The sequence below is a fragment of the Delphinus delphis genome, chromosome 9 (assembly GCF_949987515.2).
Source record: "Delphinus delphis chromosome 9, mDelDel1.2, whole genome shotgun sequence".
In the NCBI taxonomy this organism is placed as follows: domain Eukaryota; kingdom Metazoa; phylum Chordata; class Mammalia; order Artiodactyla; family Delphinidae; genus Delphinus; species Delphinus delphis.
The window spans coordinates 50,921,769-50,949,348 of NC_082691.1; the positions used below are offsets into that span (position 1 = coordinate 50,921,769).

Here is a 27,580-nt window from a genome sequence, read left to right on the forward strand (position 1 = left end):
TCTGTTAATAAGTATCAAACAGAATTCATGCTTTACCAGGCTTCCTTTAAAAGCAAATAGCACCCCCATTCTCCTAGAGGTTCATCATTCTCTTTCCCTCACACTACATCAATCCATCAGCAAGAACAATTCGAAAGGAGAACCCAACTCAGTTCACTTCGCACCTGTGGATTATATTACCTACAGACCTATGTTTCTTTAAGCATGAAAAAGAAAAATTGGTTACAGATGCTGACAGAAGCAACATTTATACACATGAAAAGACTGATTCAAAGTATGTAAGGAAAATCAGCAAAGATGATTGCTTAAAAGCACCCTAGATGCTCACAGAAGAGAGTTAAGACCCTGAGACAGAGGGGTACAAGAAGCTATAAGAGGGGAGAGAGTCCATTTAGAAGCAACCGCACTCCACAAATCTGTACCATCTCATCAACCTTTACTCTTTATGTGACTGAATCTTCCAGTTTCTCTATGAGGAAAAGAATAATATGGGAGAAAAACTGTTTGCAAACACATCTTCAAATAGTAGGCTCTAAAATAAATGAAATATAAACTTAAAAACTAAAATAGATATGAACAATAATTAAGTTATGACATACCGTACAGAGATCCTTATATTGCAGCTTTTGGAATTTTGTATCTGTGTTTCCTGCACATAGTTCCACATAACCAAGAACAACTTGAAACACAGTATTATGAATGGCTTGGGTGAAGTGCATATGAAGTTGATCCATTGCTGTCTATGGAAAGAAAAAACATACAACATAATCTCATATTATTAAAATAAATTTCAACAGATTTTAAAAACACAGGAAAAAATCTTTACCAATTTTAGCTATAGCACGAATAACTATTATACACAGAATTATAAGTGTTGATTATTTGCAAATAAGCCTGCAAATAACCAAAACATCATACCACTAAAGATAAACCTGAATTATGAACACTGCTCTTTTGCTCTGTATTTATCATTGGTACCCATCCTACCTTTTCCCAAACATGTCATGCATAATCACACCTTTGGATGCCTTCTGCCATCATTCCTTTACATTGTTCAGGATACTCAATGGTCATCTTCTCCGAGAAGCCTTTCCTGACTATCCTATATAAATCAGTACTTTGCACCACTCTATCCACTTACACTGATTTATTTCTTTGATGTTTGTCTCCCTCCCTAGAAGGTAAGATACATGAGGGCCTATATCCAGGTGCCTGGAGCAATGCACATAGTAGGTACCCATAAATATTTAATGAGTAAAAGAATTCATCTAACGGGGGAAATCAGAAGTTATAGTTGTATTTTCAAAGGTCTTTAAACATGTCCCTTGAAATTACCAAATGTCTTCCTTCTAGTATTTTTCCCTAGGTATACCTTCAGATATAAAAACTAATAAAGTACAATAAATAACCAAACTTCTTTATTCTTATTATAAAATGTAAATAGAGTTTAAATAGTTTGGTAAAGTCTTCAATTTCCTTCTAAGACAAGAGACCATTTAAGGGAAGAAAACATTTACACCTATCATGTTTGGATGTTCTCTAGAAAAATGTATAATCCTATATTTGCAGAAGATATAATTAATTTTCAAACTGTGGCCTCTACTTCAAATTTTTCAAGGAAGCCCTTGAGAAGTAAGAGTATGTAAAACCATGCATCATGGGAGCAGTGAGGACATTCTGAGGATAATAGAATCCTTTGAAAAATCTGATAAATGCAACGGACCTGTTTTACAACAAATGTACACAATGCACAAAAGTTTACACACCACTTTGAGGGAGTCATGATGGCTCATCTAGGAACCATGAGGCTCCAAATTTAGAAGTTCTTATTCGGGACCAAGAGTTGAGGTAAAAAAGACTACAATTCTCTCCCACTGAATTATATCATAATATACTTTTTAAAAAACCTACATAGAATGGTGAAAATATTAAACTTGAGAAACACTTCATAGTTTAAAACAGACTTCTGTAATTTTTTTTTTTTTTTTTTTTTTTTTTTTTTGCGGTACGCGGGCCTCTCACTGTTGTGGTCTCTCCCGTTACGGAGCACAGGCTCCGGACGCACAGGCTCAGCGGCCACGGCTCAAGGGCCCAGCCGCTCCGCGGCATGTGGGATCTTCCCGGACCGGGGCACGAACCCGCGTACCCTGCATCGGCAGGCGGACTCTCAACCACTGCGCCACCAGGGAAGCCCCTGTAATGTTTTAATCACACTACACACACTCTGAGCCTATGAGATCATGTTATTATTGTTAATACAACATAAAAATTTACTTTGTTAAATGAAACTTTTTAAGCACTCTATATTAATAATAATATTCAAACTTAAGCAATCATGAAGATCAACAGATTCCTGATTAAGAAAAAAGAAAACATCCTTTCAAAACTAACCTGTGTTTTTCCAAGAAGTCGATAAGCTTGTTGAACCTTGGTATAATGGTTAATGTCAAAATTCTTGCAGATTTTGGACAGAGCAACATCCAACTGTTCCTGTATAATTAAAAGAGGAGGCAAGAGGTGGTTAAGGAATTATATTTTCAAGGTAGTGAGAAGAAAATATTAAGTAAAACTAATTTCTCACTTTTAACTAATATCTAAACACATTTACTATTACACTGGATTTAATAGTCAAAAACAAATTTAAATAAAAATATAAATAAATTATAATTCTTATTACCAGCTATACTCAAGTTTATTGAGATGTTATTAATATATGAGTTTTTTAAAAAAACATGCCTAGTGTTTCAAGGGACACAAAATAATTATCATAGTCTCTAAAGGAATTTTAGTTTTTAATTTTACTTAACTATGTTTCCTCAAGCATCTGCTAAAATCTTACAATCATATGAACTGAGTTTGTAGGACTACTGAAAAACAAAACAATCCTTCTGTAAATCACTGAAAAGCAATGATAATTTTCAAGAAAACTACATTGACCTTAAAAGTACATACCTCAAGGTACTGCCCTTTCATATCTAACTGTACCAACTTTGTTTATGGGTTTCTATCTCAATGATTTCATTTTAAGATAAATATTATTCTGTACTTATACAGAAAATTATAAGAATGAAAGAAACTGAGCTTTGAAAGAAAGTCCTCATTAAAATTTTCACGTGATTATTTACTTAAGGGATTTTCAAAGCAGTTCTATTTATGTTTATCAAATAAACTGTCATTCTTACAATTAGGAAATAATTGCATTTATGATCAAAAACTACTTTCACAAAAGTCATTTGAAAGTCTACCCTCAACTTTTCTAAGTACTCTCATCAGGAAAACAATAAAATAAAGTATCAGAAGAAACCAAATAATTCTTATTAAGTTTATTTAAATGAACACTCTGCTTTGCAAAGATTCTGAGGAAAGAGATGAACTCTGAATAAATGTAGGAGGAAAAGGCTTTATGCTCACAATAACATAGCTTTTCCTTTCCAGTTTCTACATATTTGATGAATTATATGAGATATTATTATGAGGTTTAGGAATTTAGGAGGGTTATCATCAGCCAATAATCATTCTTAAATAAATAAACTCACTAAACTAAAAAGGAGTAGCAGTTGATAATCAAAAAATAATTAATACATGGTTAAGTATTTTGCCTATAGTTTACATGAGAACACACCTATGACTAACAGTTTAGGGATCTTGCTGGATATGGTAATATTTTCAAATACTCTTTTCAGATCCCACAATTCCTAAAGTATTATTGAGAGTACAAGTAAATTACCATTAACTTGACCATGCACAGATATTCCAAATGAAAAACACAAAGTATAGTGATGTAGAAACACTGATAATAACATGAAAGTCAAAACATAAGATGCATCTACGCTATTCAAAAACCTCTGAAAAGAAAAAGTCATTTAACTTAATATATATAATTCTTCTTACCTCAATTTGCTCTAAAGTATCTTGCAGCTTTGAATTCAGTTCACTATTAAATAAAACAGAATTAGGTGTGTCAATCTTTAAAAGAGACAAACTGAATAATTAAATGCACAGATCAATAGTATGAGCAGTAAGTTGTGCTGCTGATCCTACAGACAGTACAAAAAGGCAAGAAAAATAAATAAAAGGAAAAGAATTAGAAAGGAAGAAACAGAAGAGTCATCACTAGCAGCAACAGGATTGTGTGGGCAGAAAATCCTGAAGAATCTATAGATAAAACTAAGAATTTAAGAACTAAATACTGATAGCAAGTTTTAAAGATAATAAGTTTAATATAGATGAAAAGTAAAATGTCAAAAATAAAATTAATCCCTATATATTAGAAACAAAGAATTAGACAATGAAATTTTTAAAAATACAATTTCAAAAAACCAAATACCTGGGAATAAATAAAAAATATACAATACAAAGTACAGCTAAAATAAAGATGACAACTACATAGAGGTATATACCATGTAAACAGACTAAAACCTTCAATATTGTTGATATCAGTTCTCACCAAAACGATCTCTAATTCTAATCAAAATCCCAGAAGGGTTTTTAATGTAGAAACCGACAAGCCATTTCTAAAATTTATGTGGAAACTCAAAGGGCTAAGACCAGTCAAGAATACTGTGAAGAACAATGCTGTAAGACATACACTAAAATAGGTTAAGGCTTATTATAAAGTTACAGCAATAAGAAAGTGTGGTACTTATTATAAGGATACATAAACAGAACAACAGAACAGAATAAAAACAAAGGGTAAAAGCCTTAAACAGATACCTGACAAAGGAGATATCCCATTGGCCAATAAAACATATAAATATGTACTCCATCAGGCATTCAGGAAATGCAAATTAAAACTGCAATAAGACACTATAACAAATGACTGGAATGGCTAAAAATATTTTTAAAAAATTAAAAATGACATCAACAAATGTTGGCAAGGATGTAGAACAAAAGGAACATGCAATTCAATCCTGGAGGAAGGGAAAACTGATAGCACCTTTTGGGAAACAGTTAACACCTAAAACTCAACACACAAATACTCTATGTCCCAGAAGTCCTAGATATGTATCTTTCATAAGTGCATACACAGTCCTTGCAGCATTATTTGTAATAGGCAAAATGAAGCAACTCAATTGTCTGTGAACAATTAAATGGGTAAAGTGAGATATATTTATGATGAAATACTATAGCAATGAAAATATACTACCTGAATCTCAAAAACATAATATTGGACAAAAAGAAGTCAGTTTGTATAAATAGAATCACACAGTATGTACTTTTTAAAGTTCAAAACAGGCAAAACTAACGTTAGTGACAGAAGCCAGGACACTGGTTACCTTGGGAAAATAATGACTGGAATGGGGCATGAAGGAAGTTTCTGGGGTATTAGAAATGTTCTAGTTCTGTTTCTGTTTCTGGGAGGTAATTACACAATTATGTTCACTTTGTAAAAATATATTGAGTTATACACTTAGAATATGTGATTGAATCTGATTTTTTCCCCTTTAATTCTCCCTAGGTCAGTTTTTTAAAACACTGATATTATTTGAATTATAATATCCCAATATTAAAAAAGATCTGTGGTATCTAACAAAATAAATACAATTTTAGAGAAAACATTTTTAACAAAAGAGGTTAAGGCAAAACTAAAATAAAACAGTAAGAACAAGTGGAAGATGTAGTTTAATACACCAAAATTATACAAGGTTTTTTACAACTGTCATCTGATTATAAATGTGACTCTCAAAGTCCTAGCAGTCAAAATAGGGAAGCCCAGAGTACACAATTCAGTGTCCAGAATATCAAAACACACCAGTAACTCAAGAGAAAAAACAAAACAAAGAGAAAAAAAATCACTTTTGTTGGCGTTAAGTGAGAGAGAAAATTTTGCCAGTCTTGATAAAGAGGATAGCAATATTTTATCTCCTAAGGAACACCCTTGGTAACAGTCTTACAGAATATACAATATGGATTCATGGACTCCTTGTCTTTGCTTCTTATAGAGCCTTTTAATGCAAACTGAGGAGATAACACCAAAGTGGTTTGATAGAGAGAGAGACAGACACAAATGCAAAGCAATTTGTCAGAAAAGTAAAACCAATAATAATACAAGTACCCAGTTTCTGATGGTCTCAAAGATAAACATCCAAAAACATAAAGGAAGACCATTTTCTACAAATATTATTTATCATAAGCATGCTTTTGATTAAGGTTGAGAATTGAAGATTATATTCTCTAGTCAACACTGAGAATGAACAAATCTTCAGGATTTGACAATCAACAGTGTAGGATTAATACCTTATTTTAAAAATTAGGGTCTCTAACCAGGATTTATGCCTGAAAAATAGCCACAGACATAAATATAGGTTAAGGAAATACCTGTAGGCGGGAGTGAGATTTTCCTTAAAAAAATGATTGAGAATTTCTGTCCGAAAAAGAATAAATGAATGAATAAAAAAAAAAGGAATGAGAGCTAAAGGCTTCAAAATAATACCTCTAAAAGGATAGCCATGATAACACCTTAGCACTTAGAATTAAATAATTCCTCATTCCACCCAATTTAAAAAAAAAAAATCAGTATCAACTCCCAGAGTTGTTCCTTCTCCCATGTTCTCTCTCTTCTGATTCATATGACTACCACCCATTCAATCCAAGCTGGAAATTCCAAAGTCATCTTTAATTCTTCTCTCTCTTCATATATACTGGTAATCAGACCCTGATGATTCTACCATCTCAGTATTTCTCATATCCACCTATGCTTCTCCTTTATCAAGTTTGTGTTCTAAATCAAGTATTATCACTCAATAACCTCCTAATGTATCTCTGCAGACAACACACACATCCCACCCTTCAACTCATACATCTGTTTATTTGACGAACACCATCAACCTGCATACCAAACATTGTACGACAAACTCCAAAAAGCTTTCAGGGACAGCTCTGAGCAGGGGTCTAACTCCAGACTGGATTTGGTCAACATTCTGTTTGATTTGGCAGATGCATCATTTTCAATAGCTTGTATGTGAAAGGCTTTAGGCAAGGCCCAACAGTCCTGCAGACCTGACCATTTCCTGCTGTCATCTGGCAGCTTCACATACATGTTACCTGCCTGGTCCCTAAAGACAACTGAGTTTGCAGTTCCTAAGTAAAGCAGAAATAAAAATCACATTAATCCACTACTTTAAAATGTTTGATGGCTCCCGATTAAACCAAGGATAAAGCCCCAAATTAGCATGGCACATAAGACTTAACAATTGACATGAAAAATTAACTTCCCATTCACTTTTCAGTGCTTATACAGTTGACCCTTGAACAACAGGGATTGGAACTGCACTGGTGGACTTATAAGGGGATATTTTTCAATAGTAAATACTACAGTACTACATAATCCTCAGTTGGTTGAATCCTCAGAAGCAGAATCACAGACTCAGAGTATAATTTATAACTATATAAGTTATTCATGGATTTTCGACTGAGCTGAGGGTTAGCGCCCTTCACCCCTACATTGTTCAAGGGTCAACTGTATTTTAGTCATATGGACTATGTGCAACTCCCCAAACAAACCCCAGACTTTCACACCCTCTGTTCTTGCATATAATGTTCACAATAACTATAAAATACATTCTCCTTTTCTCACTTGGGCCCAAATGTCCATCTATCTTCCAAATGTCATCTTTTCTCAGAAGTCTTCCTCTGCTGACTGTTCCCTTAAGTCTCACAATGCTCTGCTTACAGCACCCTGAATTATAGTAAAGAAATATCTGTGACTATCTGTCAGAGCAGACTGTGGCTTATTCCCCAGTGACGCCCCAGGACTAACTAAACTCACTGCCTGACTCAGAGCAGGTAATAAATATCTGCAAAGTCAAATTTGCACTTTAAACAAAAAATGACAAAAATTTACCATCATTCTTTCAGCCCCCATTTTCTACTTCAATTAAAAAAAAAAAAACTACAGAGATAAAAAAAAAAAAGGAGAACGTTTTAGAAGAGAAAGAGTCAGACTAGACTCTGGGTCTACAGGTGCCTTAGTGAAAGAAAACGAGGTAAGCAGAGCGGAAGCTGGTTCCACTCCTCTATCACACAGGGCTCAGTTCACCTAAGGCTGAAGCTAGAGACACAGATATGGAGAGGCAAGAACACGCAGAATAATAAATATCAGAACTGGTAAACATATTCTCTCAGGGAATATTGTGAGTTTGGAGAAAAAAGGAATATATATAAACTAATTCATAGGTGAGAGTAATGAGTTTTTCAGCTTCACAATTGAAAAAACTGGGCTTTAGAGTTTATTTACAATGTTATTATAAATCTAGATGTTTTTATTGCTTCTATTATTTATGATTAAAATGATTTTATAGTCTATATATTAAGAGTTAATGCAAACATCGTAATGTAAATAGTATGCAGAAATTTTTAAATATAAAATTTATAAATCAAACATTTTGGTCTTATTAAAAATGCTCTCAAAATCTACAACTGTAGTTTGACAACAGTTTGCTACTAATTAAAGATACATATGTAAAAATGTGATTAACGAGTGGACATATTAAATGTACAGCCTTTAAAGAAACCCTTAGCCATCATTTAGAAACCTGAATTCCAGTTATTTCAGTCAATTAATCAAAGTATGTAAAAAGGACCTATTCATAAACATTTGGATAAATAAAAGCTACATTACAGTCAAAAAAATTACCAGTTGTAAGATGAAAGGCTAAAAGCTATTAAAGGCTATCTGCAAGTGAATGGAATGAATCAAACAATTTTGGGGTGGCTTTTTTTTTTTTTTGTGGTACACGGGCCTCTCACTGTTGTGGCCTCTCCCGTTGCGGAGCACAGGCTCCGGACACGCAGGCTCAGTGGCCATGGCTCACGGGCCTAGCCGCTCTGCGGCATGTGGGATCCTCCCGGACCGGGGCACAAACCCACGTTCCCTGCATCGGCAGGTGGACTCTCAACCACTGCGCCACCAGGTAAGCCCCTGGGGTGGCATTTTTATAATCACTATAGAAAATATGAAAGATAACATATCCATAAATAATTAAAAGTTTTCTTTTAAATAACTGATCTGGACACACACTTGCAAAATGCATATAAATCAAAATTTTGTACAAAGTTGACTTGCTGAAAGACAAGATAGTATGAAAGTAATTAGCCTCTTAATGATCTTTCCCTGTTCTGTTATTAAGCCATGTGATTTAAGACAAGTCTCTTAATAACTCTGGGCATCAGTTTCCTATGCAAAAGTGGGCTGGATCTAAAAGGTTGCTTCTAGCTCTAAAGTTTCAAGATTCCATTATATGCTGAACACCAGTTACCCAATTACTACATCTTTATATATGGTTCAGTAGAGTGCTAAAACTTCTGAAATACACGTAAGTAAAATACACTGTTCAGAAATCCCTGATCTAACCCAGAACACTATCATTCACCACAGAGAAAGCCTAGAGTCCATTACTAAGGACACTAAAAATGTTCACAACATCTCCAAACTTTATGAATTGTAATTCCAGAGCAGATGTCAGGCTGAGGAACCAAATCTAACCAACCGGCTATGTTTCTAAATAAAGTTTTATTGAAACACAGCCATATGTATTTGTTTACATATCATCTAAGGCAGCTCTTGGTCTTCAAGGGCAGAGCCGAAGAGTTGCAACCAAGACCTATGGCCTACAAAGCTTAATATATTTATTATCTGGCCCTTTAAAGACAAAGGCGCTCTGCCAACCCTGTGCTAGAGCTCAGCAGAAGACGTTTTCGTTGGTCAATTGGTCAAAGTTAAAACAAGAATATTTATGTGTACTGAATATTTTAACTAAAATTGTATAAATGTACTTCATTCACCCATTTCTGATTTCGAGCCAAGGTCTTGTCTTTTCATTTGACTGGAGTTTTAAATTCTTAGTCTCATATGAGCCAAATGACTAGTAAGTTGTCTGTAATTTCAAGTTTCAGTTTCTCAAAAGTGAAGCAGGAGCTTAAAAACAAATGCAAAACAATCCAAATGTCAGATCACACTGCTACCTTATATGCCCCAATTTTTTATGAGTTGTTTCATCTACAAAAAATTCAAAAGGAAATTTATTTTTAACAATATGTTCTGTTTTTACAATGCATTCAACTTACTTTCAAAAATTGTGTTTCATCTCAGTTTATTTACTTAAACAACATAAATACAGTAACAAACACAACTGGCAGAAATATCTTTTAGGAAAAATACAATTAACTCTAGTAAGAATATAACTCAGATACTGGAGCAGAATAATATAAATTGGCCTATTAGCCATGAGTCCCACCACACATAACAGCTATCACACTGGTAGACAGTCTAGCATAGTTGTGGTTTAAGAACAACAAGCTCTGCAACCCAACAGATCTAAATTTAAATCTTGGCTTTGCCACTTATTTTATAGAGCATCGACATCCTCATCTATAAAAGAGAGACAACAACAACACCTCTGAGGAATATTTTGTTAATGTTAAATAAGAAAAAGTAAGGAAAATGACAAGTACAGTGCTTGACACATAGTAAAGGCCAAAATTTTTTAAGTATTATTATACCATCATCATTATCACCATCATCATGATTCAATATTTAAAAGCTGAAAAATAAAGCTTTAGTGAGAAAACCTTATTAAAATATAATTTAGAATTACTGTATAGTCAGTGCTGCCTTAGCTAATGGTGCCTAGCTTCTACTCCCACTCCTATAAATGTCAGTATTTCCCATTCCTGCTGGGGTTTGGGAAGTGAGCCATTCACAGCTTGATCATCTCTGATGGCTTCTGTTTATGCACTCTGTGCTGTTAACTGGCATATTATCCCACAGTCTGCCTCTTAACTGCCTGTTATTACAAATTCCTAGAGAAATAAATTTCAAGAGTTCTTGGTATAACAAGTAACATAACATCTCATGCAGTTAAGCATTAAATAATACTTCATTCTTGTCTCATCATCTAGGAGTGAAGAGTGACACAGGACTTTTCTAGACAGGTGAAAATTTATAACTTCAAGTAGAAAAAAAATCCTAAAAATTCTAAAGGAAAGACACTATTTATGGTGGAATGGAATGGGAGTAGCATCTGACTTTGTCCTACAAAACAGAAGGCTGGAATAGACAGCTGAGCAATGCCTTCCATTTTCTAAGGAAAAAAATAATTTTTCTTTCAATTGTGTATGGACTAAATTAAGGTCATTTCAAAATCTGAACACTTACACCCATGTATCCCATATCAAAAAAAATAATTTTCAGAGAGGTAACTATAACACAGGACAAAGAAATACACAAAAAAGGAATATTACAAAGAAATGATAGCAGCCGAGTCATACCAAAAAGGTGAAAAATGTTCAACAGAAATAGAAAGACACTAATGGATTTTGATTTTCGTTCAGAGACAAAGGATTATTTTTCCTTTTTTATAAGTCCAATCACTCAGTTCTGCAGATAATAATATTTAAATAAACATAATATAGTAAATATGATTTCTATTAGGTTAGTTTTTTAGAAGTAACCGGTTGGAAAACGCACAGATTTAATTATAGTTGTGAAAAGAATATAAACATTATAAACTTGACCAAGTAAAAATAAGAGTTTCACTAACAAAACTTGGAAGATGGAGAAGCAAATAGAAGGAAAATGTATACCAAGCACCTATCTCTTATTGATTTTTATTATGGGGAGTAAACAGTCAGAGCATCAACAACTATCTACAGTGATAAATCAGGAAAAAGATATTCTCATGTAGTTAAATTACAGTGAAATCTATTAGGAAAAAAATTAATAAGCTGTAAAAACAGTTTATACTAGGTAGTAGGAAAGGGAATGATGGGTGGGCAGAAAGAAAAGCCTTTACCTTTTAAGACGTTTTGTTCAAGTATTATATTTGGTGTAGATTTCACTTTAATTTTAAATGGCACTGTGTGGGGGAGGAAGCCAGAGGAAAAGAAGTTAAGATAAAACATAAGGAATGCAGGTAGTGTCCAAATAACATGGTATCAATAACTCAGCCCAAGCCAATCAAGCAACAGGGACTTCAGATCTACATATGGGTGTAGCTAAGCAGGCCTGGTGATCCTGCACAAACACTCACTGCTCAACACTGCTCCAGGTAAGGTTCCTGCACTCCCCCTGCCTGAGTCTAGAGAAAGAGAGCAGGCACTGCTTGCTAAGATGAAATCAAGGGCAACAGGGGAAGAATAGTCCCGAGTACTGCTGTATTTGTACCTAAAAGCTGTGCTCATTATTCTGTGATTTAAAGTTCTAAAACCTGCAATTTTCTTTCAACTGCCAAGATCATCTTCAGAGAAAAAAATAAAAGGATATTTTAAAGATTATGAGAAATTAAATCCATCTGTGTATGTTAAAATGTAGTATACAACAAACTAGTTCAGTTGGTATACAAACTTTTCAGAGCATAATCCAGCATGCTCTCAGGTACATTCCAGTAGTTTCTTTCAAATGAAATTTTAAAAAATAAAGAAGTTCTGACTTTTAATAACTTTTCTTGAAACTAATTTAGATAAATGTCAAGTGATAAAGAAATTAAATGCTTCATTCAGACGTATTTTAACATAAACACACTGATTCTTATTCCCAGTAAATCCCAACTATATAACTCTGTCCATCAACTCAAGAAATGTCAAATAATGTAAAAATGGACCCTGTCAGTTATCAAAGTGAACAAAACTGGTGTTACAGTATCTTTTACTAAAGATGCTGAAACACAGCACATCTCAAGGAAGACACAAGGTATTGAAGAGCTACCAGTTTTCTTTCATTTTTCAATTAACTGGGTATACCAAATTGCTTGGTACTTCACATATTAAACTACATAGTCATATAACCTGAGACTTACTAGGTAAACAGTCAATGCCTCTTTATGCAGAAGAAAATTTTGTGAATTCTCTTTTTTTCTATTTTCAGAATCATAAGAGTCAACCCTCAGTTGTTCCATGTAATCTACTCCTAAGACCACAGAGTCTCTGCCTTCTACCAAGTACTTTATTTCCAATAAAGGAGCAATGTGACTAGGAAAGAAAAGAGGAACATATAATCTACTAAAGAAAAATTAAGAAGTGCATGAGTAGATACACTGTACATATGACTTTGCCTGCAACAGAAAAACAGAAAAACAAACACCACACAAGAATTCAGAAACACTCAGAATCATGGAATGATTCTCTTAAAGGACATTTCTAAAAAAGAATATATTTCTTGATTCTCTAACCATCAACAGGAATAAAAATACATTTAAATGTTAAAGAAAGTAAGAGTGTGAATTCAGTTGGAAATAACTATTCCTATGATTACCAGAGTGTCAAATGACTTTTCACCCTGATGCACTCAGGTCCAAGCAAAGATTGAATCTTGCCTTTGCTAAATTCCACAGACCCAGGTAAATTAAAAGAATGTTTAAAGTGTTGGTGAATTATGTGTGAACAGACCCAATGAAAGAGCTCAAGAACAGGTTCAAGACTGATTGTATTCAGCAGACCAGAGGAAAAAGAGCAAAACAAAAATAAATGCATAGAATAAGAAAGGGGCATCTAATTAATAAAGACAAAAATAAAAGGAAATTAGAATAAAATTCCTTTCATTTTTGGGGACTCAATCTGTGCCACATATCAACTAATTCTATTTCTATTTCCTATATCACATTATCTACAAGAATTGAACAAACCTACGTTCTCCCAACTAGGAGCTAACGGGTGAAATAAGAGGTGAAGGGAGAAGGTGAATGGTGGCAGGCAAAGGAAACACTGCTCTATGTGGGGGAGAATTGCTGGTGGAGGGCCTATCATCACCACCAAGCATTTCCAACTAACAGCTCTGCTTTCGGAGCCACCCTGATGTTGTCACTAAATCACCAAGTTAAAAACACAACTGTAACAGATTTCCGGGAAGTCTAAGATAAAATCCCACTACAATGAATTCCTTAGGACATTTTAATGTATCTGTGCATGTATTTTTACCTATTTTCAGAATATAAGACAAACTTTTCTTATTACTGCATGTATGACTCATATATGTAAACATAGCATGCTGCTTATATACCGTATTATCTAAAATAAAACAATGATTAATTTAAATCATCATTACAGATCTTTCTGATCAAAACTTTTTATCAGGTCAGATAACTCCTCCACATATCACTATATACATAAAAATGAAAAAGTGCTTAGAAGCCACTTCACGCTAACTTGAAAAAGCCCAAATAAGGATTTCTTTCAGTTTTTTATAGTTAACTCTCACCAAGTAAGATATTTACTTTAACAAACCTAAAACAAAAATTTTAATTAATGGAAAAAATGAAGTGTCAACATGTCACCTGCACCCTCAATCTCCTGCCAACAAATTTCCAAACTCATTCTTTCCTATTATAATAGAATGGTGACTTTTTCGAAGTCAATCTCTCCAATAATCCCTACGAAGCTTTATTATTACGTTCTGTGTCTTATTTTTAACCTCTCACTCTTTCTCATTGATTTTCAAATATTCAGGTTGCTCCTTCTCAATTCCACATCTCTCCTCCATATAAAATTTCCTCATCCTACACTTACACTTCAACCAAATCTGTCCCTAACAAGGTCAACTCTGATTTCTTTGTTGCTATAAATGCTATAGATATTTTCGTCCTCATTTTGCTTGGCATCTCTGCAACAAAGACTTCATCATGATACCCGTAATCTCGTATCTACAACACCTCATACCTTGGTTTAGCTAATCCCTCCTGCACCTCCTTCAGGTCCTCCTTAGTCCTGACCCCCTAAGGAAAATTAGATCCCAATGCTTCCACCGTATGCTCAACTTCCTTCTCTATAAAGCCCCATTCCACCTGGGCCTACTTCAATCCAAATCCATCTTGATAGACTAAGCACTCTAGAAAACCATGGATTATACTGATTACATTATATGTGGTTCATCACTATACAGCCAATTCCAAAACAAACCACCTAGCATATAATAAACGCTCAGTAAATACATAACTGCCTGAAGTATTTTGAGCCAATCATAAATAAGCTTTTCTCATTCTAACAGATTTACCACCACGAAATGAACTAAATGAGTGCTATGCTTCTTCAGGAGCCAGAAGGCCTTGCTAGAAATTTTCAAATATATTCAACATATTAGAGCTTATTCACCCAACTTAGTAAGTATAAATGACATAATCAAGTTTTTAATAGTGAAAGTTAACCATTATCAAAATGGATAAAATAAAAATATTACTGGTACTACCCAACTATGCACTTCTTAATCAAATAAAAAGTGGTCGCTTCAATATACATAATCCTAAAGAAAAAAAAATATCATCTCTAGGGGGAAAATACCTAGTTATTCTATACCCAGCACAGACCTATGATGTGAGAGTATATTAAAAGAAAAAATTTAATCCAAAGCTGTATTAATGTTTTGTCCTTTCATAATCCTTTTATTTTTTCAGATACTAGCAATCAACATCTACAATATCAGTGCATCCTGCTCACTGAGTGCCAGATTCTCCATACAGGGGAGGCTAAGGGACTCATTCTAGGCTAAGTATGAATTTAATTTGAAACTGGGTTTCCTTGGCAAGCTCACTATTTTCCCTAGATTCTATGTTTATTTTTGATGCTTTTAGAGGAATGGCGGAAATTACACTTGAGGATTAGAAATTCCTCAAGGTACTGTCACAACTAATGCAAAACCTTCATTTTAAGCAGACCAAAATCCATTAATAAAGTTAGAATTAAGAGCAGAGGATGCAGCAGCTATTTTTACATTGTACATTTTATAAATAAACAGAAGATATAATACATTAAATACATAATCACTTAAATATTACAAAGATGACTCCTACATAAAGTGAAATCACTTTAAATTTTCCAAAAGAATTCTTATCATGATGAGCCAACAATTGAACCATCTGGATCTGAAAAGCAAACTGCAACAGAACTCTCAATATTTATAATCTGGGCATAGTTAAGGAGGAAGAATTCTCAAGAGCTGCAATGGAGACATGAACAGATGAATTTATTCTCTACTACTCCATAAAAATGAAATCAATAAGATTGGAAAAAATATGAAAAAAAGTTTCAATGAGGTGACAAGAAACAGGATTAGAAAGTATCTGATCTTTCAAACCTTAAGAATTTTTATTTATAATTTTACTGTGCTGCTCATTTACAAATAAGAAGGCTAAACTAGAACATAGCACTTAATATTAATATTCAGTGTTTATTACCATTGTATGTTACACAACTCCTATATAAAAACTGACAGTAAAGTCAGCTTTAAAAATTTTACATCACCTTACCTTATGCAACTGTAATGTTTAAAAGTGCTAGCAGCTTTCTGACATTCCAGGCACAGCTGAATAGCTCCTGGATAGTCTTCCTCCTGAATCAACAACAGAAGTCATTAGGCTGGAAACATTTTTCTTAAAGCTTCTGAAAAAGAAAAATCTCTGTTCATACTCTATCCAAAGTTACAGCACCAGAAAATTTTAATTCCTCTCAAATAAGGATCATAATACCAACAACAGATAAATAGTAAAATACACCAAAATAGTAAAATATAACAAAGCAACTACCTCCAGGCCTAAAATGTATCCATGAAAAAAATATGCTGTTCCCTTAAAAACACAGTAATAGCCCTCTGAGACCATGACATGTAGATAAAGCCTACAAAGAAGTACAAGCTGCTCAGAGGGAAGGAGTTCTTTAACTGTTAACATTCTTCTTTCAGTAATGTTTATAGAAAATGTTCCAAATCAGTATGCATTCTACTTGTAATCAACATTCAACAGTTCTATCATAAATCCATAAATATTCTTAAACAAATAAATTTGGAAAAAAGTGAAATATTCATTAATGGCCCCAAATATTCCTAAACAGTAATTTAATGGCAAATGAATTTTTCACTTCTCAAACCCTAGTTTTAGTGGTAATAGTTTAGAAGTAATACAGTGATTATACAGAAAATCATTAAAAAAAGTTCCTGAAGTTCATATCTAAATTCAACAAAGGCAATTCAAACCACAGGGGATGCTGAGATGATGACAAAGTACCTACCCAAAGGTGCTCGAGTATTATGGGGAAACACGTAATACATTAGGCTCTGGTGAAACTTATAGCGGAAGTATACAGACAATGCTAAGAAAGCATCAAACAGAAAACAGATAGCTCACTCAGAAAATCAATTAATATATGAGACACCAAACATAACTAATCTATGACATACTCCTCAAATCACTACTTTATGTTAGACACAAAAGATAATTTCATTGCTATTTGGGCACAGATATAATCAAAAGATACTGAAGTTAACACTCCCACATTGCTACAAACTGAACATTTCCCCCGATAATTTTTTCTAAATGAAGTATATTATATCAATAGAAGAAGATGCACTACAGCAAGTTCCTTTACATGTCTAAAAATGCTCTTCATACCATATACCAATTTGAGAAAAATGCACATCTGAATTTTTTTCACAATAATTCTCTATTTAATATTATTAGGATCACCAAATTTCCAAGCCTTGTAAACTTACCTCCAGCATTTCACTTAAGCGGACATCTGTTCTTTGCTGAAAAGAACATAAATCAAAAGGTGAAATCTGTTTCAACCATAAAATTAAGCTTTAACTTTTAAAAAGTAACCTGTATATACCAATGTTTTTATAGTTCTCAGAGATTTCAGAAGTCCAATCAGCAACTGACGTTTCCTTTGATTTGCAAGAAGGCCTAAACTAGCTTGAGTAAAACCTTCCTTTGCAATATTCAAGTGTCTGTAAAAGTGAAAAATAAATAGTTAAGTTTTTCTAGTATAATAAGAACACTATCCACACAGAACAATTAGGCAATTAATGAGATAGTATCCTGAATTGCTCTTAAATTTGGGGACTGTGAGCACTATTTGACAAATTTATTCAACGGCTCAAACTAAACCATCATTACTTGAAGCATGGTGGGTGGTCTGATACCAATCTTCAAACTGTTACTGATCTACCACAAAAGTACAGAAATTAAGAATAAGCATTTAAAAACATGTAGAAGAAAAGTTGACAAAACAATTTTATGCTTGATGAATCCAATAATAAAAAAATTTTTAAACACACAGAGCAAAAGTTAACACAATAATTTTATGCTTGATGAATCTGATAATAGAAAAAATGAGACTATTTTATATGTGTTTGGTTGGGTCTTTTTAAATTCATTTTCCTAGAAATTTGTTTTTATTGCATTTTACAAAAACAATAGTCTGTAACAAGTTGGAAATTAAAAAAGAAAAGAAAAAAGAAAACTGGTTCTTCACCAAAGACAGTTTGAGAAGCACGGATTTAAGCAACACAAAAACAATAATATTTTTAATCCATAACAAGATTTAAAGACATTTCTCACAGACCTTCTTAGTGCAGTTTTTAGACCATTATATATGTTCAGTTAATGAATGGCATTCTATAAACCGCAATCATCATAAAAAAATCAATTTTCCATGACAGTTTCAGAGTTTCTCTTAAATGTTACTCAGCTTGAACAAAGTATCATCAAATGCAATACCTCCTCCCATTTGTGCAGATAACAGCAGCTAACTGAAGACCTGTCTGTAATGAGGTAACTCTTTCAAGTTCCTATGGAAAGATTAGGTGTAGGTTACTGTTTGAGGCATTTTATTTTTCTTTCTTATTGGTATGGTTCTCTAACAAAAACTTTAGTGGGCTTCAAAGAAAAGCCTGCTTGGAAAACAAAGTAGCAACAAAAATACCTGAACTTGAACATTGTTGGTATATTTTTCCACAAAATTATTTTAAATAACCACTTTCAATTGATTTTCACAATGGCATGTAACAAAATATTTAGGCAGTATTGTTTATAAGGAAATCTAGACCCAACCTCTTTAGACGGGCGTAAATAAACACTAATAATATATCCGTTTAAATGTTTCTATCCAACAGAACTTCATGAGGTAATTAAGGATATGACAAATATGATTTGTTTGCTAAGGTGCTTTGACAATGAATGTCTTCATTTGAACACTGTTAAGATATTTCAATGGATTTTGAAGTCTCTTATTTTCTGATGAAAGGGCAGATTCAGCTAGACAGTTCCAATTTTATCTTATTTTAAAGGCAGACTGAGCAGTCATTATTAATGATCTATGAGTTACAAAGTGCACTGAAGCAATTTTCATTGGCTCTTCAAGTTAGGAAAACCAAATAGATTACTTTAGAATCAAATATAAAAACTCTTCCACTTCTTGCAGTTTGGTAAATTCCCCAAATGAGAGAAAAAAAACATACATATACAGAACCCAAATAGAGTTAATATGCTGCTATAAACTATAGACAAAAGAATTAAAATATTTCAAGTTCCAAGTATAAGTCACTCAAACATTTTTAATATTTTACTATTAAAAATAACAAATGTTATCCTACCTTTACATAAGCAGGCTGTTTTTCAAGGATTAAATCTGCTACTTTTTTAGAGACCTATAAGAACATGCAATCAAACAAAGGAAATAAAAGAAAAAGCCTCATGCTTCCTATTACATTCTACATTTAAAATTTTAGCAAGAATATTCCATAGGTCTTCCTAATAACTTCTACAGCAAATACTGGCATGCATTGGCCACGTACATTTCTTTGGCTATGAAATTAGTACAAGAGATATAGCATGTAGCACAGTACTTGGTCCTTAATAGAAACTCAATATGTGGTCATTATTATTGTTAATAACATGAGTATCTGCTTTAACTAACATGCACAAAAGTATAACCATTTTTAAGGGTACAGGATTTGCTTTAAAAAAGATAGACTTGTTAAGATAAATAAATGTTTAATCTACTGAATTTATGGAAATTCTATCTGGGAAACAGAACACCCTTTAAATCCTTTGTACCGCGTAAGAAGACAAACAGCAGTTTGGTCCACTACTTCTGAAAAACAGGAAGCGTGTTTTCTGGAGCGCTCTGAAGATACCTAAGGTTTCTTGGTCAGTTCCATGAAAAACGGTAACATATGCGAGTTAGAATTATAATGATTTTGAACATGAGGCTCTTATTTCACAATTTCAGGGGCCCCTGTAGGAATACACTACAGAGGTACCACGTCCAGCATGAAGCATGGCACACCAATGGTATTTAGTGAACATCTGCTCAAGAAACACAACTGTATCCCCTTCCCCAAGCCAACTGAGAACAAAACACTACACATACTTTCAAAGATTGCGTTCTTTCATGTTTTCTTAATCTGCTATGAATTTGTATAGATTTGTATAGATATGAATGTGTATAGATGTACACAGACAGAAACCCACCTAATTTTACCAAATTGGGGATTGTTATCACTTTATTTATTTATTTATTTGGGTCATTGCCTTTTTTTTTTTTTGAGTTATGGGTTTTTCATTTTTTTTGTTTTAAATAGACCATGTAGTTATTGTTAGTCTACACTGTGCTAGGCAGTATACTGACTGCTTTTCCTACATTATCTCAATTAGTACTTATGACAATCTACTGAAATGGGTTACATGCTTCATTTTCCCGATGAGTAATCTTAAACATAGCAGTAATTCACCCACAGTTAGTAAGCTGCAAGGTCAGGATTCAAGGCCAGGTTGATTAAATTCCAAAGGCCACTGTGCTTGTGGTGGGGTTCATCCCCAAAAGAATACTACCACATAAAGTACAGAGATGGAGGAGTACATATTTAAATATGCTGAAACCAGGAGAAGGCAAAAGGTGCCACCATCCACTGAACTCTAATTCTCCAAAAACAACAACATATTTTTACCACACAACACTCTAGTGCTCAAGGCCCTTCCCCACACCAATGCTGCTACCCCCAGGGAGATCCAAGCACCCACTGAGACATCTGGGTGTAACACTAAAGAAAGAGAAGTATATCCTCCTTTATTTGTCAGATGTATTGTTAAAGATCATACCTTAAATTAAAATGGCTAAATTTATTACAATTGCTCTTTCGGTATTAAAAAATTAACAAGACCACTTACTACCATTACTTAATCTTCTACAGTACAGTCTGAATTTTATAAAAGGAATTCAGCCTAACACAAGGAAAATACAAAATCACAGAATTTTACGGCATTAGAGAAAATGCAGGCCCAACCCAACCCATTACTTCACAGATGAAACAAGAGATTTAGCAAGGTTAAGTGACTTGCCCAACATCACACGATTAAATAGTGACGGCAATTCAGATTTAATGAATCTTAACCCTGTAATCTCTTTGGACCTATTTCAACTAGAAGTGGGAGCCTTTATTCTGAGATAAGAAAGCTCCATCATAAAACTATGGGTAGGAAAGTCATGCATGCATGACAAGGAGTAATCTAAAAAGGTACTTAGTAATCGGAAAAAAAAGTTCAAAATTCTTTGATCACGTTTAGGATTCCAGAGAAAGAACTCCAAGTTCTAGAAGCACATCTATCAAGGTAATGTGAGGGAAACTGAATAGACAATAAATTTGAATAAGTATAAATGCATCATTTGAGTCAAAGTCATGTTAAATAATAAGGTTTGTTTAAAATGTTAGTATATTAGTTAAACAATAAAACCTGCAAACGTTACACCTCTCTGTTGTGTTTCATTTACAGTTTTGTCAAAAATGTGTTTTTTACTTACTGCAGCTTGCTGTTGTTTTAATTTGTCTCTGTACTCCTCTAAGTCTTGCAAATTGAGAACAGGAGGGAGCTTCTAAAAAAAAAAATCCATAAAGAGTAAAAAATCAATTGTTTAATTTGGTTTCATTTACCTGCACACCTGACTTAGGAACTACAACCTGCACATACAAAACGGTGTCACATCCCACTCCTCCCATCCTCCCCACCTCCCCACTAGACTCCAGACACAAAAGCCTATATCTCTGTTACCTAACCCCCTGGTACTCAAGTTCCATCCCTCACCCAGCCCTGCTATCTCCACTGCTGCCACCTCCAAACTCCTGGAATCCCCACTACCACCGGGACTCCAGCCCCTGAGCTGGGAAACACTGCTTCCACAACCTGCAACAGGAGAATGTGAGAAAGTCCTAACCCTTATCCCCCACTCTACCAGCCACCATATATCCCTACTCGTCCAGAACTCAAAACATATTTCCCCTCTGAAATACTATGAATGGTAACTAAGCACTACAGTGTGATAGTGACAGTTGTTGGAGTACATTCTGGATTATACATACGCTGGAGGATAGTATGGAAACTAACAAAAATGCATTCCATTGTATAGATGGGAAACTCCCAAGTTAAACTTCAAGTCTCAGTCAACTGATGATGAAATTTCAGAATACGCTGGGTACTAACTCTGCATGTACTGCAATATGAAGTACATATGCATACTGCAATTGGTTTCATCTAAAACACGAATTTTACTATTCTTTTTTTTGCAGTTCTTATAAATGTAAAATGCCAATGTTACAAACAATTATGATATTAAGCTGCATGAGCTGCTTATAAATTTTGGAGATTAATCCTTTGTCAGTTGCTTCGTTTGCAAATATTTTCTCCAATTCTGAGGATTGTCTTTTCGTCTTGTTTATGGTTTCCTTTGCTGTGCAAAAGCTTTGAAGTTTCCTAAGGTCCCATTCGTTTATTTTTGCTTTTATTTCCATTTCCCTAGGAGGTGGGTCAGAAAGGATCTTGCTGTGATTTATGTCATAGAGTGTTCTGCCTATGTTTTCCTCTAAGAGTTTGATAGTGTCTGGACTTACATTTAGGTCTTTAATCCATTTTGAGATTATTTTTGTATATGGTGTTAGGGAGTGATCTAATCTCATACTTTTACATGTACCTGTCCAGTTTTCCCAGCACCATTTATTGAAGAAGCTGTCTTTTCTCCATTGTATATTCTTGCCTCCTTTATCAAAGACAATGTGACCATACGTGCGTGGGTTTATCTCTGGGCTTTCTATCCTGTTCCATTTATCTGTATTTCTGTTTTTGTGCCAGTACCATACTATCTTGATTACTGTACCTTTGTAGTATAGTCTGAAGTCATACGCCCCAGCAATCCCACTACGGGGCATATACCCTGAGAAAACCATAATTCAAAAAGTGACATGTTGGGCTTCCCTGGTGGTGCAGTGGTTGAGAATCTGCCTGCTAAGGCAGGGGACATGGGTTTGAGCCCTGGTCTGGGAGGATCCCACATGCCGCAGAGCAACTAGGCCCGTGAGCCACAACTACTGAGCCTGCGCTCCACAACAGGAGAGGCCGCGATAGTGAGAGGCCCGTGCACCACGATGTAGAGTGGCCCCCACTTGCCACAACTAGAGAAAGCCCTCGCACAGAAACAAAGACCCAACACAGCAAAAATAAATAAATAAATTTTTAAAATGACATGTACCACAATGTTCATTGCAGCACTATTTACAATAGCCAAGACATGGAAGCAACCTAAGTGTCCATCAACAGATGAATGGATAAAGAAGTTGTGGCACATATATATAATGGAATATTACTCAGCCATAAAAAGAAATGAAATTGAGTTATTTGTAGTGAGGTGGATAGACCTAGAGTTTGTCGTACAGAGTGAAATCAGAAAGAGAAAAACAAATACTGTATACTAACACATATATATGGAATCTAAAAAAAAAAAGGTTCTAAGGAACCTAAGGGCAGGACAGGAATAAAGACACAGACGTAGAGAATAGACTTGAGAACACAGGGAGGGGGAAGGGTAAGCTGGAACGCAGTGAGAGAGTGGCACTGACATATATACACTATTACATGTAAAACAGATAGCTAGTGGGAAGCAGTCGCATAGCACAGGTAGATCAGCTCTGTGCTTTGTGACCACCTAGAGGGGTGGGATAGGGAGGATGGGAGGGAGACACAAGAGGGAGGGGATATGGAGATATATGTATATGTATAGATGATTCACTTTGTTATACGGCAGAAACTAACACAACATTGTAAAGCAATTATACTCCAAAAAAGTTGTTAAAAAAATAAATTACAAAAAAAATTAAGGCATGGGGTATTTATTATGACTAAACAATTATGTAAATATACTTTCATGATTAAAAGTCTCAGCGCTTTCCCTGGGCTTCCTTGGTGGCACAGTGGTTGAGAGTCTGCCTGCCGATGCAGGGGACACGGGTTTGTGCCCCAGTCCGGGAAGATCCTGCATGCCGCAGAGCGGCTGGGCCCGTGAGCCATGGCCGCTGAGCCTGCGCGTCCGGAGCCTGCGCTCCACAACGGGAGAGGCCACAGCAGTGAGAGGCCCGTGTACCGCAAAAAAAAAAAAAAAAAAAAAAAAAAAAAAAAAAAAAGGTCTCAGCTTTCCCAAACATATTTAGCCAACATAAAATAAGATAGAGACAGCATACTAACATATTGTGTGATAACAGTTAAAAACCAAAAATACAAAAATGTTTCCTGGACCAATATTCTATAGCTGCACTTAATTTTTCATTTTTAAAAATACTCTCATCTTTAAACAATGCTGATAGTTTAGTCACAATATGGTCATCATAGACCAGTCCTGGTATCAAAAAACTACAATGCCCCTAAAAGGCATTCATATCTCACTCACAAATTCAGTCACTGAACAAAATAAGCTTTAGATAGGTTAATGAATTTTTTTACCTCCAGCTCATATTTAACAATATCAAATGAGTCCGTAGAAAAATACACTTGTTCGATACTATTAATTAGTTCTTGTTCAGCTTGAGGATCACTAGGTTGTTCTCGAAGTTCTCGAAATTCCTCCTTTAAGGGAAAGGAAACCACAATTATAGTACTTGTAACTGTTATAATTCTATCTGCATGGACATAAATAATCATCTGTCTTAACACTGACAATTCTCCCAGGAAACATTCTGACCAAAGAGACAAACTAATAGAAAACAGGAAAGTTCATGGAAAATTAGTAAACAGCCGAACACTAAAAACTACCCATCTACTGGAGGAAAAAACGAGCCAGTTTGAAGATCTAGATTTTATTTTCAATTCCTTGCATGCCAACTAGCAGCTGAGAGAATTTAGATGTTTAACAAAAGGAAAAAACAAAGAGACTACCTAATATCTATCATATATACATATCACATATATATACGTTTTCATCATCTAACAGTGTTCTAAATCTCTCTCACCACAGATAACCAGCGTACATCTCAGTGACTTTCAGGTCACAATTAGTACTGGAACCCTGAACAGCAGAAATCCTTCTGCTGAAAATCTCACTGCTTGGCTAAGAAATACTGGTTCCAGAAACGGTTCACAAGATTAGTTCTGTAATTTTATGTCTAGAAAAGGTTCACAAGTTTAGCTCTGTAATTCCATGAGGCTTCCTTCAAGGTGTACTGATACTACAATTAATGAACTGATTATGAACCTAAAGCTCTGAGTTTGATAAAATGCTTGCTTTCTAATGATAGAGTATGGGGCTTCTATGGATTTATACAACAAAAAAAGAGCTTAACAGACAAATCCCTACCCTTAATGTCAGCATCCTTATCCTATGCAAGTTCACTGCATAATTGGATAAACCTTCAGTTAACTGGAAAATTTCAATAACTCGGATACCCACTCTCTGACACACTCAATCAAGATATTATTATAGACATATAATTTAGTCATTCAGTTTTTTTATTAAAATTAATCTCAAATACATTTAAGTACACAAAAAGAAACTAGTATTGGGACTTCCCTGGTGGCACAGCGGTTAAGAATCCGCCTGCTAATGCAGGGGACACGGGTTCAAGCCCTGGTCCGGGAAGATCCCACATGCTGGGGAGCAACTAAGTCTGTGTGCCACAACTACTGAGCCTGCGCTCTAGAGCCCACGAGCCACAACTACTGAAGCCCGCGTGCCCTAGCACCTGTGCTCTGCAACAAGAGAAGCCACCGCAATGAGAAGCCCGCACATCTCAATGAAGAGTAGCCCCCGCTCGCCACAAATAGAGAAAGGCTGTGCACAGCAATGAAGACTCAACACAGCCCAAAAAAATAAGTAAATTTTTGAAAAAGAAACTAGTATTTAAAATCATTTTACAGTCAAAATAATACTTAACAAAAATTCTTAATGAATCATCACTAATTAAATACACAAAAATTATATGGTTAATTTGAGGACAATATTTTCCAAATAGAGATACTCTAGATTATTTTATTGCAGGGCTAGTTTTCATTTATAAAAAAGAGCCTAGCTTACATATCTTTTAGATTTTAATTTATATTTTAAATTGATAAAATTTTTACTATAAATTCCTCTAGGTATATTCAAACTAAAAGAAAATATGAGAGCAATAAATCTGAAACTTAAGAGAATACTTAACTGTTTACATTTAAAATTCCAATAAATTGAAAAGAGAAGGCAAAGTCATATAAAAACTAAACCTGCAGAATTAAAAGTGCATGAAAAAGAAAATGCGTCTTTGGTACCAAAACTCAACTTATAAGAATACACTAACCAAAAAAAAAAAAAAAAAAGGTTAAAGACAGCCATCACTGATTTAGCATGCAATTAGATACTATGAGTACACTAAGAAATCCAGCATCCTAACAGTGGAGCTGTATTTCGGTGGGGATTTACCTACAACCCACTAATCTGTGTAGCACCTTGGACAATGGCACTGAAGAGGTTTAACAGACATGGGTTAAACCCACACCATTTGTGGAAGGGTTCCCAACTAGTTCGCCTATCCACAGGCAACCTCCCTGCATCCAGTGGAAATCTGAATCGACAGTGAGACATGAAATAGAAAAAGAGATGAGAAATTCCTGGCAATCTCTCTCCCTAAAGGGTCATAGGCATTTGAAATACCAGCTTCAGATGCTGCAAGCTGAGGGAAGGAATAAAGCCCAAGTGAGGATATAGCAATGTTGCCTCCCCCTAGTAATTCCATAGCACCACCAGCAAATAAATGTACTTGATACTATTCACAAAAAAATTGAAGATTACAAAAATTGCTAAGAATGAAAACCATCAGATATGAAACAAGCCAGGAATTCAAATAGACTGCAATGAATGAGCACTTTCATCTCAAATGTGTAAATGCCAATGGCATGTAACTACATGCTGGTCTCCCTATACAACCTAATTGATTGTTCTAAAGGTAAAGACACCTGGGTTTTAGCTGCAACTCTGTTATTAACCTTGGACAACTTACTTAGTCTCTTCATGCCTAGTTTTTTTTCACCTGTAAAGGACATACATACATACACACACACTCAAAACGACAGTGAAACAAATATCCAAAGTTATTAAAAATGTCAAAGGGAAAGCATGATTTCATTTATAAATATTTCACAAGTGCACGTTTCACAAGTGTGATGAATCTGTAAAAAAGAGTACAATCTGTATATGCATATAAAAAGGTCAAATGCCATTCCTTCCTAGAGAACTAAGCAATTATATCACAGAGAGCAGACAAACTCATATAATTTCAAATAAGTGACATGTAACACTTGACACTCTAAGTAACCTGGACTAAGGAGAGAGATAAAACCAAGAAAGGCAGAAAAAGAAACATAGCACACAAAGCAGAATTCAAAAACAAAAACAAATGTCCAACACCATATCCCTATAAAATACTCTCCTTTCAGACAACTTAGTGCTCCTGTGTGAAAACATACATCTGAACTCAGACAAACTCCATTCTGCCTAGAATCCCAATCACCATGTTCCTGTTAATCCCACT

At 34.6% G+C, this 27,580-nt stretch overlaps 1 protein-coding gene across 1 annotated transcript in view; it reads right to left on the bottom strand.

The window, feature by feature from the left end:
* Positions 1-27,580, bottom strand: part of VPS50 (VPS50 subunit of EARP/GARPII complex) — a 140,953-nt gene that overhangs the window by 96,086 nt on the left and 17,287 nt on the right. Inside the window, exons 3-12 of the mRNA XM_060020518.1 lie at positions 24,525-24,647; positions 21,562-21,633; positions 19,355-19,408; positions 18,480-18,550; positions 17,590-17,707; positions 17,471-17,506; positions 16,233-16,315; positions 3,892-3,934; positions 2,392-2,490; positions 600-740 (exon numbers count right to left, since the gene is read on the bottom strand). Of these exons, the coding sequence (XP_059876501.1) occupies positions 600-740; positions 2,392-2,490; positions 3,892-3,934; positions 16,233-16,315; positions 17,471-17,506; positions 17,590-17,707; positions 18,480-18,550; positions 19,355-19,408; positions 21,562-21,633; positions 24,525-24,647 (840 nt within the window). The remainder of the gene's footprint in view (positions 1-599; positions 741-2,391; positions 2,491-3,891; positions 3,935-16,232; positions 16,316-17,470; positions 17,507-17,589; positions 17,708-18,479; positions 18,551-19,354; positions 19,409-21,561; positions 21,634-24,524; positions 24,648-27,580) is intronic.